The following is a 12,655-nucleotide window of genomic DNA, read 5'->3' as shown; positions in this document are numbered from 1 at the left end:
GCGGGAGTGTGGGGAGAGGAGTTGTGTACTTTCTGTGCTGCACTGGGGAAGGAAGAGGTGAGGTGAGTGGCATTGTGGGCAGGGGTGCCAGAGCCAGGCTGCCAGGCCAACAGGGAAGGGCTGGGCTGGCCAGGGTGGAAGGAGCATCCGATGCCCTGCAGAGGCTTGAGAGAAAGCTTCATTTTGCTGCCATGGCTCACACTGAGGCAGCATCTGAGCCTGACCCAGCGAGGCTGGCTCCTGAGCCACCCTGAGCTCAGCTGTCTGGGGCTGCCCCAACTAATATTAGCTCATCCCCACCCAGGCTGGCGTCGGCCTGGTGGAGCAACCCAGCTTCAGAGTGGGCACCGCCCGTGGGCACCGCCCATGGGCACCCAACAGGAGCCCAGCCCTAGCCCCCAGGCTCCTCCCCGTGCCGGAGCAGCCCCTTTAAAGAGGAGACATTCCAATGACCTGAGCTGTGATGCATGGCCTCCGCACGCCAGCCCTACCACACTGGCACACTTGTCAGCATCTGAGGTCCCTGTGCTTGGCTCCCAACCAAGGCCTGATGTCAGCGGCCTTCCCTCCCTCTCCCCTGGCAGGCGGAAGTTCCGTCATCCTCCCCTTTATACCCTGCCACACCTGGGGATGGAGGAAGAGCAGGGACAAGCAGCCTGTGACCACAGATGGGGAGACTGAGGCTCACAGGGGCTGTGACCTGCCCAGGACACACAGGGAGCTCAGGAGAACCAAGCAAGAATCCATGCCTGCCTCCCAAGGTGACACCTCTGAAGTCTGCCCCTGGGAGACAGACTGGAAGAAGGGGCCCCGGGGCCACGGTAGGTGAGGTGACCCCTAGGAGAAGCATTTGACAGTAGAGTCAGGAGCTAAAAGAAGGAAACAGGTGGGTAATGGGTGACGATTTGAATCTTGCAGGGCTGAGAGCTGGTAAAAAGAAGATGATGGAATGCACAACAGTTAAGCACCTACTATGTTCTGGGTTCTGGGCTAAGTGCTTAACACATTGGATCCTCCCAACTTCCCTATGAATCAGGTGCTATTAATATCCCTCTTTTGAGGCACAGACAGGTTAGGAGACTTATCCAAGGTCACACAGCTGGAAGGTAGTGGGGCTGAGATTCGATCGAAGGCCTCATGGTTCAAGGGGCTATGCTCTTAGCAGAGAAAGGGGCTCCGGGTCATATTCCCAAAATTGTGTAGCCAGGAAGCAGTGAGGAGTGGGGAGATGCAAAGCCCATACAATTTCTACTGAATACAGAAGCAGGCCCAAAGCAGGGCATTTGGGACAGAAACCATCCTAGACTTTGGAGGGGAGAAGTCCATTTTGAAAGCCAGTGACTAATGCCTACAACTTTCCACAAGCATAGCTACAGAGGAAAGGGGACAAGGAGGGGACAGGGAAGGGAAGGAGGTGGACATGGAAGGAGATGGGGAAGGAGAGGTAGGAAAAAAGCCTGGCTGGCCTTTGGGAGGAACACAGTCCAGGAAAAGTCAGACTCGGGGAACTTGTGCATCTTGGTTTTGGAAAACAGTTTCGTGGCCTCGAAGCTGTGGTTGTGGATGGTGGGTGGGCTGATGCAGCGCAGCGAAGAAGTCTGAAAAGACAGAGGGTTAAGCTGTGAAGAGCTTCATCTGGGCCTGGGTGGTGAGAGCAGCAGGTGGGCCCCTGCCTGGACTGGGGTTGGGACCCCCTACTAGGGCTGCCCCAGCCTTTGCCTGTTATTCGCTGCTCCAGGCTCAGGGGATGGAGGGATTGTGCTCCCAAGTGAGGCCAGAAAGGAAGGCTCAGCTAGGAACAGGTTCAAATGCAGGGTGCTCATGTCTGCCCTCGGCCTTGAACCCCACTTGCTTATTCTTTCTTTCAGTAAATATCTATTTAGCACCCACTATGTACCAGGCCCTACTCTAGCTTCTAGAGATAGAGCAATTGGAAAAAGAGAGAAAAATCTCTGCCCTCATGGACTGTACAGTCTAGTGGGGAAACAGACAATAAACAAGGCAAACAAGTAAACCAAATAGTACATTAGATGGTGGTTAATGCCAAGGAGTAAAGAGCAAAGCACAAAGTGGGGAAGGGGCCAGAGGAGTGTCATCTGGGCTGATGGTGTCTGAGTATACACCTGGAGGGGGTGTGAGAGCTGATACCCAAGGGAAAAGCATGCCAGGTGGAGGGACCAGCACAGCACAGGTCTTGAGGCAGAAGCATGGGCAGCGCTGGGCAGGAAAGCCATGGAGGCTGGGGGAGGGAGGGAGAAAGAAGCAGACAGCAGAGGGAGATGCTGGGTGTGGGGCACTCAAGTGGACCCTGCATCCTCTGAGGAAGCCCAGACCCCAGCGTGAGATGGAGCGGAGGGCTGACTTGGTCCGATAGCACTTTGCCAGGCCGGCCCTGGCTGCCCTGAGAGAAGGGCAGGGCAGCTGGGGCTGAGAGAAGAACTCAGGCAAGAGAAGGCAGGGGCTTCCACCGGGGAGTAGCTGTGGAGGGGTGCGATGCAGTCAGATTCTGAGTGTATTTGAAACATGAAAGACAACAGGGTTGGTTGATGTCTGAGAGAGACAGGAGTCCAGGATGACTCCCAAGGTCTACCAGTGGAAAGCCACTGGATGGATGCGGTTGCCATGGCTGTGATGTGGCCTCACCCCAGGCCCAGTCCCCCTGCCATCAAAGCCTCAGCCTCAGGAAGGAGCGGCTTGCTTGTGACACTCTGCCAACCTGCACACGCCCATCCATCCCTCTGTGTCCTGAGGCTGGCCCTCGACTGGAGCCGCTGCCTGCATCAGCACTTCTCAGACTCCACCGTGCATGAATCATCCGGGGAGTGAAAATGCAGATTCTGAATCGGTTTCAGGGCTGGGGTGAGGCCTGAAAGGCTTCATGTCTAACAAGTGTCCTTATGGTGTTGCTGTTGGTCAGAAGGCCACACCTTGAATGGAAGGAGCCCACACCTCTCAGGCCCCAATGCAGCGACGTACCCTCACTCAGCAGTGGCCTCAGCTGTGCTGAGGGGTGAAGGGAACATTCTCCCCCTTCCTGATCTAAGAATCAAGTTTCCCAGGAGTATGAACTTTAAGCATCCCAGGTAATTCTGAGGGTCAAGCATGGGTGGGAGTCCTCCAGCAGCCACCCCTCCATCCCCCATAGCAGCCATCACAAACACCCCTACCTAGCCCTGGCCCCTCCAGCACAGCACCCATCCCCTGCACCCTTCCCCACAGCAGCCCTACACCATAGAAGTTGGCCCCACCGCCCCTGCTCCAGACCCCACAGCCTGGCACACAGTAGCTCCAGGTGGGCCTTTCTGCAGCTCCCTAAGGGCAGGAAGCCGAGAGAAGGGCCTGGAGAAGTGGGCAATGGGTGCTGTCCATAGGCCTGAGCAAGCACCCCCCAAAGAGGTGATCCCCCCCAGGTCTGTGCCTGCCAGAGGGCTGGGGGAGCCCGTCAGGCAGGGGCGTGATCACTATGCCTTGAATGAATGAGTGAGGACAGGATGAGGCAGGCTGAATGAATGTAGGAGGAAGCTTTTTAGACCCCTTCCCGCTGGGCTCCTGCCTGCTCCGGGCCAGGACCTTTGCCAGGATTGCTCACACGTGCCCTGGGGAGGAGCTGGGCTGGGAGAGAGAAGGAGAAATAGGGGAGGACTGGCTTGGTTCCGCCAGCTCCTCTGGGAAGCTGAAGCCTAGAATTCTTGGACTCCCAGAATGTCAGAGTTGGGAAGAGCCTTAGTGGTCACTTAGAACGACCTCTGTATTTTACAGTTGGGAAAACTGCAGGATGAAGGGGCGACAGGACTTGCTCAAGGTAGCCCAGCTGGTTTCGCAGCCTGGCTAGATTCCTCTCTAATCCAGGTGTCTGATGCCTACAACCTGGGTCTTGCCTGTGGCCTCATCTCGCCACACACCGGGGCTGGTCCCTAATCCTGAGGGCCTGCCTGTCCCCAGCCCCCAGCCTCCAGAACTGACCTACTCATCACCAGCTCAAATCTCACAAACTGGATGACTCAGTGCCCAATGCATACCCCTCACTCCCAAAAAAATGAGGTCAGCGAGGGCAGGAGCAGCCAGGCTAAGTGTGAGGAACCTTGAGGGATGGATTTTCACGTTCAGCAAAAAGCAGGGAGGACGCTGAAGTGAGGGGAATAGATGACCAAAACCCCAGAGGTTAAAGGGCTGCCGACGAGGACTAGGGAGGAGGCTGGCGGAAGGGAGCCGCAGGAGCTGTGGCTGGGTTCCGGGGCAGAAGGCATCGGAGTGCCGAGCTGAGGGGCGGCCAGCGTTCCCACCACGCACCACCCTGCACAGGCAGCTTCTGATCCCCCCAATCCTCCTGCCATTTCACTCCAGGCCATATGGAGTCCCAAGGGCTGCCTGGATGGGAGTGGGAGGACAATTGAGGCATTGTCACAAAACCTTCCTTGGGACTGACAGAGCACCCTCTTAGCCCATGGCCTGGCCAGGCAGGGCCCTCACCTGCCATTACCCAGGGGCCAGAACTTGCTGACAGGTTCTGGACAGGTTGTTGGGAAAGAGTGGATGGTGGGGAGGGAGGGACCCAGATGGAAATTCAAACCTGGGGCATGGCAAGCCACAGGCCTCACCATCCCTGGAACATGGACAGGAGGCAGTGCTGTGTAATGGTTACAGAGAGAGCTCCAGGGTCAGACAGACTGAGGTCTGACTGCTGGCTCCACTGCTCACGAGCTAAGTGACCTCGGGTAAGTTACTTAACTTCATTGAGCCTCTGCAGCCTTGTCTGTGTCATTGGTGTGATAGTATAGTGCAGTCTTGAGAGTCTTGTGAGAATTATTAATAAATGAGGATATATAAATCAAGTCCTTAAGACAGTGCCTGACACTGCGTGATTCAAGAAAGGAAGGGTGTTCTGGAAAATCCTGCTTGGGGAATCCTAAGGATTTGGGTCAAGTCTGGGTTGGCTGATGTGAGAAGGTCTCAATCAGCTGTGCTGTGTCCTTGGAATGCAGGTATCTGTGTATTCCACCTCCCCCAGGAAGGAAATTAATGGGAGTAGATAAGAGAAGAACAGCACGCCCAGGTGGGGTTTGGTGTTCTTGTAAAACTGAGAGCCAAAAGAAATTCAGATGATCAGGCCCTGGGACCAGAGGCCTAGGCTGTGAGTTTGAGTCTCACTGATTCCCTGTGTTGTCTTGAGCAAGTATCTTTCCCTCTCTGAGCCTGTTTATTTTCACTGGATGAAAATACTGACTACAGGTAGTCTGGGAGCACCCATTCCCTGCAATAGTCCGATGCATATGTGAAGTGGTCCCTACCACCCAAATGGTTCCCCTGAATAAGGACTGGACAACAAAGCACCCCTGCAGCCTGTCAGGCCCTGCTTTTCCTCTAACCTTGCACCTAGCGGAGAGGAGCTCAGGCTGGGGTGGTGGCCAGGCCGGCCCCAGAGCTGATGGGAGGCAGTGGCTCAAGGCCCTGACCTTTTGGTCTAGAGTGAATCCTCTGGTCATGAGACCTCTCAGAATAGCCAGAGGCATTATATTCAGCTGTAGTGGAGGCCTTGAGATCCCCAGCCCAGGCAGTGGACCCTGGAATGAGCCCCCACTGAACCCCCTCCCCCACCTCTGGGACAACCCCCACCTGCCTCCTTGAGAGACTTCAGCCAATCCCCTCCAAAGCCAGGCCTCCTGCTCAGAGTCAAGGAGCACAGACTCCAAATGCTCTGAGGCGACGTGACACGAAGCACCTGTGAGCCAGGAGTCAGGAGATACGAGTTTCCGAGCCAGCCCTCAGCTAACCCGCTCACGAGGGGCCTCAGGTAGAGCACTCCTCTCTGGGCCTCAACTTCCTCATCTGTCATAATAACAGCTCCTATTCTATAGAGTATGCCAGAGGCCTACAGTCTAGAGGAGAGATGAGCCCAAATCAAACAAGGCTGCTAATGAACATTTTATTAGAAATCAGAGAGCTTCTCTCCCAGGAAGGGGCCTGGTTCTGACTCCAACCCAGCCTGAGGGCCCAGGAAAGCATCACTGAGGAGCTGCTGTTTGAGGCGGGATGTGGGGGATAAAGAGCAGTGAGCCAGAGGAAAGAGTGCTCCAGAGGGCAGGGTATGTGCAAAGGCCCTGAGGCAGGGGAACCTGGCACATGCAAGAAGCTGAAACGAGGCCGGGTGGTTGGGGCTTGGTAAGCGATGGAGACAGTCAGGTCAGAGAAGACTGGAGGGACAGGCAGGGCCTGAGAGGCCACAGTATGGGCTATGGGCCAGCGAAGCGCTGAAGGGTTCTAAGCAGGCTCAGGTGATCTGACAGGCCTGTGAGTTGAAAAGACCCCTGTGGTTGCCAGGTGGAGGATAAACTGGAGCAGCCAAGGGCTGGAGTGGGAGAGCAGCTGGGGGGCTGCTGGGGAGGTGGGCCTGAGGGGAACCATGGTGGCTTGAGCCAGGATGGTGAACATGGAGGTGGAGGGAGAGGAGAGAGTCTGCAGGAGGGGAAATGATAATACAACCAACAGTAGTAATAATAGTAGCCAACATTTATTGAGCATTTACTGTATGCCAGGCTCTGTGGCTCAGGGCTGTCCAAGCATTACTTCAGTTATCTTCACACCAACCCTGTGAGGTTGGTTCTATGATTATTCCCATTTAGCGGTGAAGGGGCTGCAGGGTTCTGACCAGGAGGTGCTTGGTTTATGATTCTCATTACTGGGAGGGGGTTGGGGGGAGCTGGAGGAACCATTCAAAGACCTGAGGACCCCATACAAGGATCATGAGAAGCAGGGGGGCACACTGTAGTGGAGGGCCCTTGGGGTGGCTGGGAGGGGAACATACCCAGCCCCTTCTCCACTGCTCATGGGTCTCCTTCATATGGTACCATGACTCCAAGTGGGGCCCTGGCCTGGGGGAGTGGGCTTCAAGGCAAGGGGGTGCACTGCCTAGAATCCCCTGATAATAGCTCTGTCCCCCAGCCCTCTGCATGCCAAGCCACAACTCCAAGAGCCCTGTGTCAGCTGGGACCCAAGAGAGGAACAGAAGCCTCAGGCTGGGCGCTTCATTTCCCGCCACCAGGTAAATTCCCTTCCCAGGGAGCTGAGGGGGAGCCAGTTTTTATCAAGTTCCAAAGAGGCAGTGACAGGGCAGAGAGACAGACACAGGACAAGGGTCAGAGGAGAGGCAGGCAGCTGGGTGGATGGAGGTGGGGCTTCCCCAGCTTGGGGGCCATTGGCACTACTTTGGCATTTGGAAGGTCAAGTGACTCAGGAACAGATGTTAACACACACACGCAAACACACACACACACAGGACACTCTGGCCTGCAGCACAAGGACCACCACTGGCCCTGATGGGACGTAACAACGCCCCTGATGATGACATGCAAATCGGAGACTAAAGCCAAGAGCCTCAGACCTGAGCTGGCCCCCAAGGAAGACAGGAGAGCAGGTTTCAAGCCAGGCAGCCCCAACACTCCCCTGCCTGCTCTCACACCTCTATGACCTCCCTGCCCTCTACCTGGTTAACTCCTCCCTGCCCCTCAAAGGTTGCCCCAGCATCACCTCCTCTGGGGCAGTTCTTATTCTCATGGCCCCAGGAAATCCCTTCATAGCCTTTCCAAACAGTACCATCATCATCATTGTCTTGTGTGTGTCAGGGGCACCACCCCCCACCCCAGAACACACGCGGAGCTCATCCTGTCCCAGCTCATCCCCCGACCCCTCATCCCCTCAGGCTGATGCCCAGAGCACAGGAGAGGGGGCCAGGGGAGCAGCTGCCCCAGCCAGCAGCCGGCACTCTTGCCCCTCAGGAACTCAGATGGGCCCTCCTGCCCCGACTATGTAGCCCCTATCTCCAGGGCCAGCACCAAGGCCCAGGGTAGGTGGCAGCTCCTCAGGGAAAGGTGACCTCACCACCCGTCCCACACACTGACAGTGGCCTGGGCAGAATGGCATCTCTATTGAGGATAGGAAATGCCCTCAGTTAGGCCACTCCGGAGTCCCAGAGACTGAGGCAGTGGGCAGGAGGCAGCTCTGGAATCTCATCTTCCTCAAGCATACGCACACCCGGGATGCACAGGACCTCTCTCTCACATACACACAGCACACTGACACACACGGGTCTCACACACATCACGCACACTGTCACACACAGGATTTCACACACAATCTCTGTCTTACACACACCTTCACATACACACAGTCTGTCACACACAGGAACCCCCACCCTACACAGCCTCCTGCCTTATGTGTACACGCATGTACACACACACACACAGCCTCACACATGAGCTCCACATATAGTTTCACACTTGCACACACAGCCACACACTCACGCAGACACACCTCGAGTCTCACGCACTCCCCAAACCTCACACACAGCATCTCTCTTACACATGCAGTCTCTCTTCCTTATACACACTCTCTCCCACACAGTCTCATTCTCACACACTCACAGTCCATCCAAAACACAGAATCCGCCTCTCTCACACACACACAACTCCTGACACAAGGACTCAGGAAGCTCACACAGAGTCGCAGTCTCACCACACACCACACACACACACACACACGCTGAGTCTCACATTTATTCTCACACACTCAAGTCTCTCACACTCACACAAATCTCTCTTACACAGAGCCTCTGTCTCATACATACAGCCTTTCCTTCACACACATAAGCAATATCACACACAACATGCTGGCCTAGATCTAGAATAACGACTTGAGTCCTGACCCGCTGGTGTGAGGAGTCGTGGGGCCCTGTGTGGGGGAGGGGTAAACAAAGGTGACAGCAGAGGCGGTGGAGCAAAGACGGAGGGGGAGGAGGGCGGGCAGGCGGCTGGTCTCTGCGCAGATGAGCTGCAGAGAGGCAGCGCAATGCAGCTAGGCCAGCCAGGCGGGAGGCAGGAAGCCGGGGTTCTAATCCCGCTCTGCCCTCCTCAGCTCCTGAGTGCCCTTGGGCAGGTCCCTCCTCCTACGGGCCTCAGTGTCCTCAACTGTTCCCAGAGGGAGCTGGAAGGGACAACAACCTTCCTTTGAGGCCACTGGGGAGAGAAGGTGGCTCAGACAGGCTGAAGGGGAGCACCCACTAGCACCCACTCCTATCCCAGTACCGCCTCGCCCCGACCACTGGGCACCCAGCTTTTCCCTCAGAGTCCGCTCTTCAGCGAGCATTCACTTCAGAGATTTTTTTCAAGACTTTTCTGTACGGTTTTGCACACCAATAGAACCTCAAACCACACTAGCTGGCCCATTTGTCTGCCTTGGGTGAAGGCCACCCGCTGCCTAGGAATGTCCAGTGGGAGGAGAGGGCCACGGGAGGGGGTTGGAACATGCCCCACTGCCCCCTGCCTGCCCTGAAACTCGGGACACTGATCAGAGCCCCAACACTGAGTGCAAAGGGTGGGGCTGGGGGACCTAGCCTCTTGCTTGGGAGTCAGGAGACTGGGCCTACCCCTTGTTTCTGGGGCCAAAGTTTGTGGGGGAGATGCTGTCCAAGGTCAAGTGTGGGCTGAATGGGCAGCTGCTGTAACCCAGGCCTCTGCCCACCCCTACCCCAACATGCACTAGTTCAACCTCCCATCCCCCTCCCCCAGCCCCTCCCCACAGCTCAGCCACAGCCTCCAGTTACATAACCCTCTAGCTGTGGTGGCCTCTGTCAGGAAAGGGAAGGGGAGGGAAGCCCTCTGAGGGTCCCAGTCCACTCTGGGGAAAGGCAGGAGCTGGTAGGCAGCCGAGGGGAGGATAGGGTCCCAGGAGAATTGAGTTCTAGTCCTTCTTGGCCTCTAGCTCCCTGGGTGACCTTGGGGAGGGTCCTCAGTGGCAAAACATGGGCCTGGCTCTCTCCCTATTGCCTCCCCCCATAAACATAGTTGTTCTAGAATTCAAGGTATAAGACTGACCAGCTACCCGCCCCCACCACCGCCACATGCCATACTGTGTTTGATCTCAGTTAACAGATCTACAAGGTCTGTGACTAAACACAGACTTTCTTTGCCCACGGGCACTTGAGGGTCCCCCAAGTCTCCTCCCTCCACTCTCCTCTGCAGCTTCCCACCCCTCCCTAGCCCTCTCCCCCTGGCTCTGGCTCAGGCTCCAGTGGGCAGGAGGGGAGAGATGCAGAGTAAAAGACAGCAGGGCAGAGGCAGTGCTTTGCCTGGTAGGGAGTGAGGGCAGCTCAGGGATGCAGCGGGGGCTTTGCTTTAAATTCTCTACTCTGCCCTTCCCCCACAGGCCTTAGGGTCTCTCTTTAGGCCTCTAAGGACAGAGCCCAGTGAAGGCTGGGAGTGTCTCTTCCAGGGTGGGTGGCTGCTACCAGTTCCCCTTTTTGGGCTCAGTCACTGATGGTCCAGCAGCAAGGCCCTTAAGAGTTCACCAGGCCCCCTTCCCCATTTTACAGATGAGGAGACTGATCCAGAGAGGCCATCTGAGGGACCAAGGTCAGCAGCAGCGTGTCCTTTCTTCCTGGGAACAAGCTGGTATGGCTAAAGGGGAGTGGCCCATGAAGACACGCCCACCTCTCACACACCTTCTCCTTGCAGGTTCCCCCTTAAGGACCCCCTCTCCCCACCACTGGATGTCCCAGAGGAAGCACTGGCATAAGCCCAGTGACCCACTCCAACACCCTCCCCTTTCAACAAGGAGGAAGGACAGGCTGTGATCTCAGGATCAGGGGCTCAGAGGGACCACCCCTACCTTACAGCCCAGCCCTTCACCAACTTCCAGGCCATGGAGATTAGCCATGGAGATGCCCTCTTGACCGCCTCCTCAAAATTGCCGGAGGCTGCTCCCTGAGGAGGGGGCGACTGTCTCAAGCTGCCCCGCAGGCCTCAGGCCTTTCTGGGGGACCATGGCTGGCTCCAGATGCGCCTTTACCTGGATAGGAGGAAGGGCTCCCAGCCTCCCTCCCCACACTGAAATCTCGAGGGCAGTCCATACTTCGACAGTGCACATCTGCAAAGACACAAATGTTCACGGGCAGGCGCTCATGCACACTCAAACATACACACATGCTCACTCATTCCCACTCCACACTTTACCCACCCAAATACACACCACCACACTTACATAAATATGCACACACAATCTACTCATACACACAAACACACCCATTCATACTCATACATATTAAACTTGGCAACACACAGACTGACATACATAGAAAACCAGAACCCCGGCAGACACCCTTCCTCTCTTACCCTGGTACGTGCACACATGCGCACACACCCCCTTTTGATTCTGAACTCCCTAGGCGCCAGTTCTCCGGTCCACCCCTGCCCGCGGGGAGGCACAGGACGCTGCCTTCCCGCCCCGCTCTTCTGATGGGTAAATTGTCACTTACCCGCGCGTAGCGGGACGAGTACGGGTCCTCGAAGAGCGCCCAGATGCGCGGCTGCCAGCGGCGCCAAAAGCCGCCAGGCCGGCCATCCGGGGAGTCACTGAGCGCCAGGCGCTTGGTCATCTCCAGCTCGTCCTCGCCGTCGCCCGAGTCGCCGGGGCCGTCGGCGTCCGCGTCGTCGGCGCTGTTGTCCAGAGGAGCGCCGCCGAAGCTGTCCAGCGCCTCCTCGGCGTCGCGGTGCTGGCGGTACGTCATCCAGCAGCAGGGCTCCACGTCGGTCTCGTCGATGCCCCAGAAGGCCAGCTCCTCCTCGTAGAGCGGCCCGCACACGTCGGCCGGGCAGTGCAGCTTGCCCGTGCGGTAGTAGTTCAGGATGTGCGCGAAGACCCCGGGGTGGCGGTCGAAGAAGAACTCGTCGGCACGCGGGTCATAGTCGAAGTGGCTGTGGGCGTCGGGCTCCGCCAGCCAGGCGAGCCGCGTGCCGGGCAGCGTGCGCAGGGTCGAGCGGTACGTCTGGTGGCGCGTGCCGCCCACGTTGATCACGATGCGCTCGCTCTCGTCCCCTTGGCCCATCGCGGCGCCCCCTTAGGCATGGCGCGGCCCAGCGACACCCATGGGAGCGGCCGCCAGGGGGAGTTGGCGCCGGGGAGGGGGGCGCGCGCCCTCTTCCCCCCTCCCCCCAGCCGTCGGGGGGAACAGAGGCCCGCGGCTCTGGCCACCCCAACGAGCGAGCCAAGCCTCTCCGGGCGCTTTCTGTCGGGTGCCGGTCCAGGGGAATGTGCGCGGGATCCCAGGGGTCTCTAGGAGCCAGATGTGGGAGGGAGCTGGTCCGGCAGCGGAGGAGGCAGAGGAGGAAAGATGGGAGGGAGAAAGGGAGGGAGGGAGGGGGGAAGAGGGAGGGGGGCGGGCTCAGCGGTGAGCCCTGGGAGGTGGGGAAAGAGGGTTGGGGGGCCGGGCTCCCGTCCCCATCTCCGCGGGAAAATGGAGAAATCGGCACAAAGCTTTTGGGGGAAAGGTCAGCCGCTCCCCGGGCCGGACTACAGGCCAGCCCCCAAGAGGGGGAGGGGAGGAGACGGGGCCGGGAAATTCACGCTCCTCTGTGCGGTGGTCGCCGGGGCGCGCTCTCGGCGCTGGGGAGATGGATGCCGCCTGCCTTCCTCCCTGCGTGGCCGGGCTGCAGCTCGGGACGCAGGGCGGGCTCCTGCCCCCTCCCTCTCTCCTTGCTTGGCTGCCTGCTCCCCCCGGCGGCGGGCCCGCCTGCCCGCCCGCCCTCCTCGTTCCTTCTCCCCGCCTCCTGGAGGAGATGGCGGGCCCCCTGGGCAGGGGCACCCGGGGTGTTGCTCGTGCGGCTAA

General features: G+C 58.0%; 1 protein-coding gene across 1 annotated transcript in view; it reads right to left on the bottom strand.

The window, feature by feature from the left end:
• KCNC1 (potassium voltage-gated channel subfamily C member 1) overlaps positions 1-11,962 on the bottom strand; it is a 47,183-nt gene extending 35,221 nt beyond the window's left edge. The window contains exon 1 of the mRNA XM_003254283.3: positions 11,306-11,962. Within this exon, the coding sequence (XP_003254331.1) occupies positions 11,306-11,875 (570 nt within the window). The 5' untranslated portion in view covers positions 11,876-11,962. The remainder of the gene's footprint in view (positions 1-11,305) is intronic.
• Positions 11,963-12,655: the final 693 nt, after the last annotated feature.

Source organism: Nomascus leucogenys, chromosome 15, assembly GCF_006542625.1.
Source record: "Nomascus leucogenys isolate Asia chromosome 15, Asia_NLE_v1, whole genome shotgun sequence".
In the NCBI taxonomy this organism is placed as follows: domain Eukaryota; kingdom Metazoa; phylum Chordata; class Mammalia; order Primates; family Hylobatidae; genus Nomascus; species Nomascus leucogenys.
The sequence above is the reverse complement of the archived record's forward strand: the minus strand, read 5'-3'. Positions and strand labels throughout refer to the sequence as shown.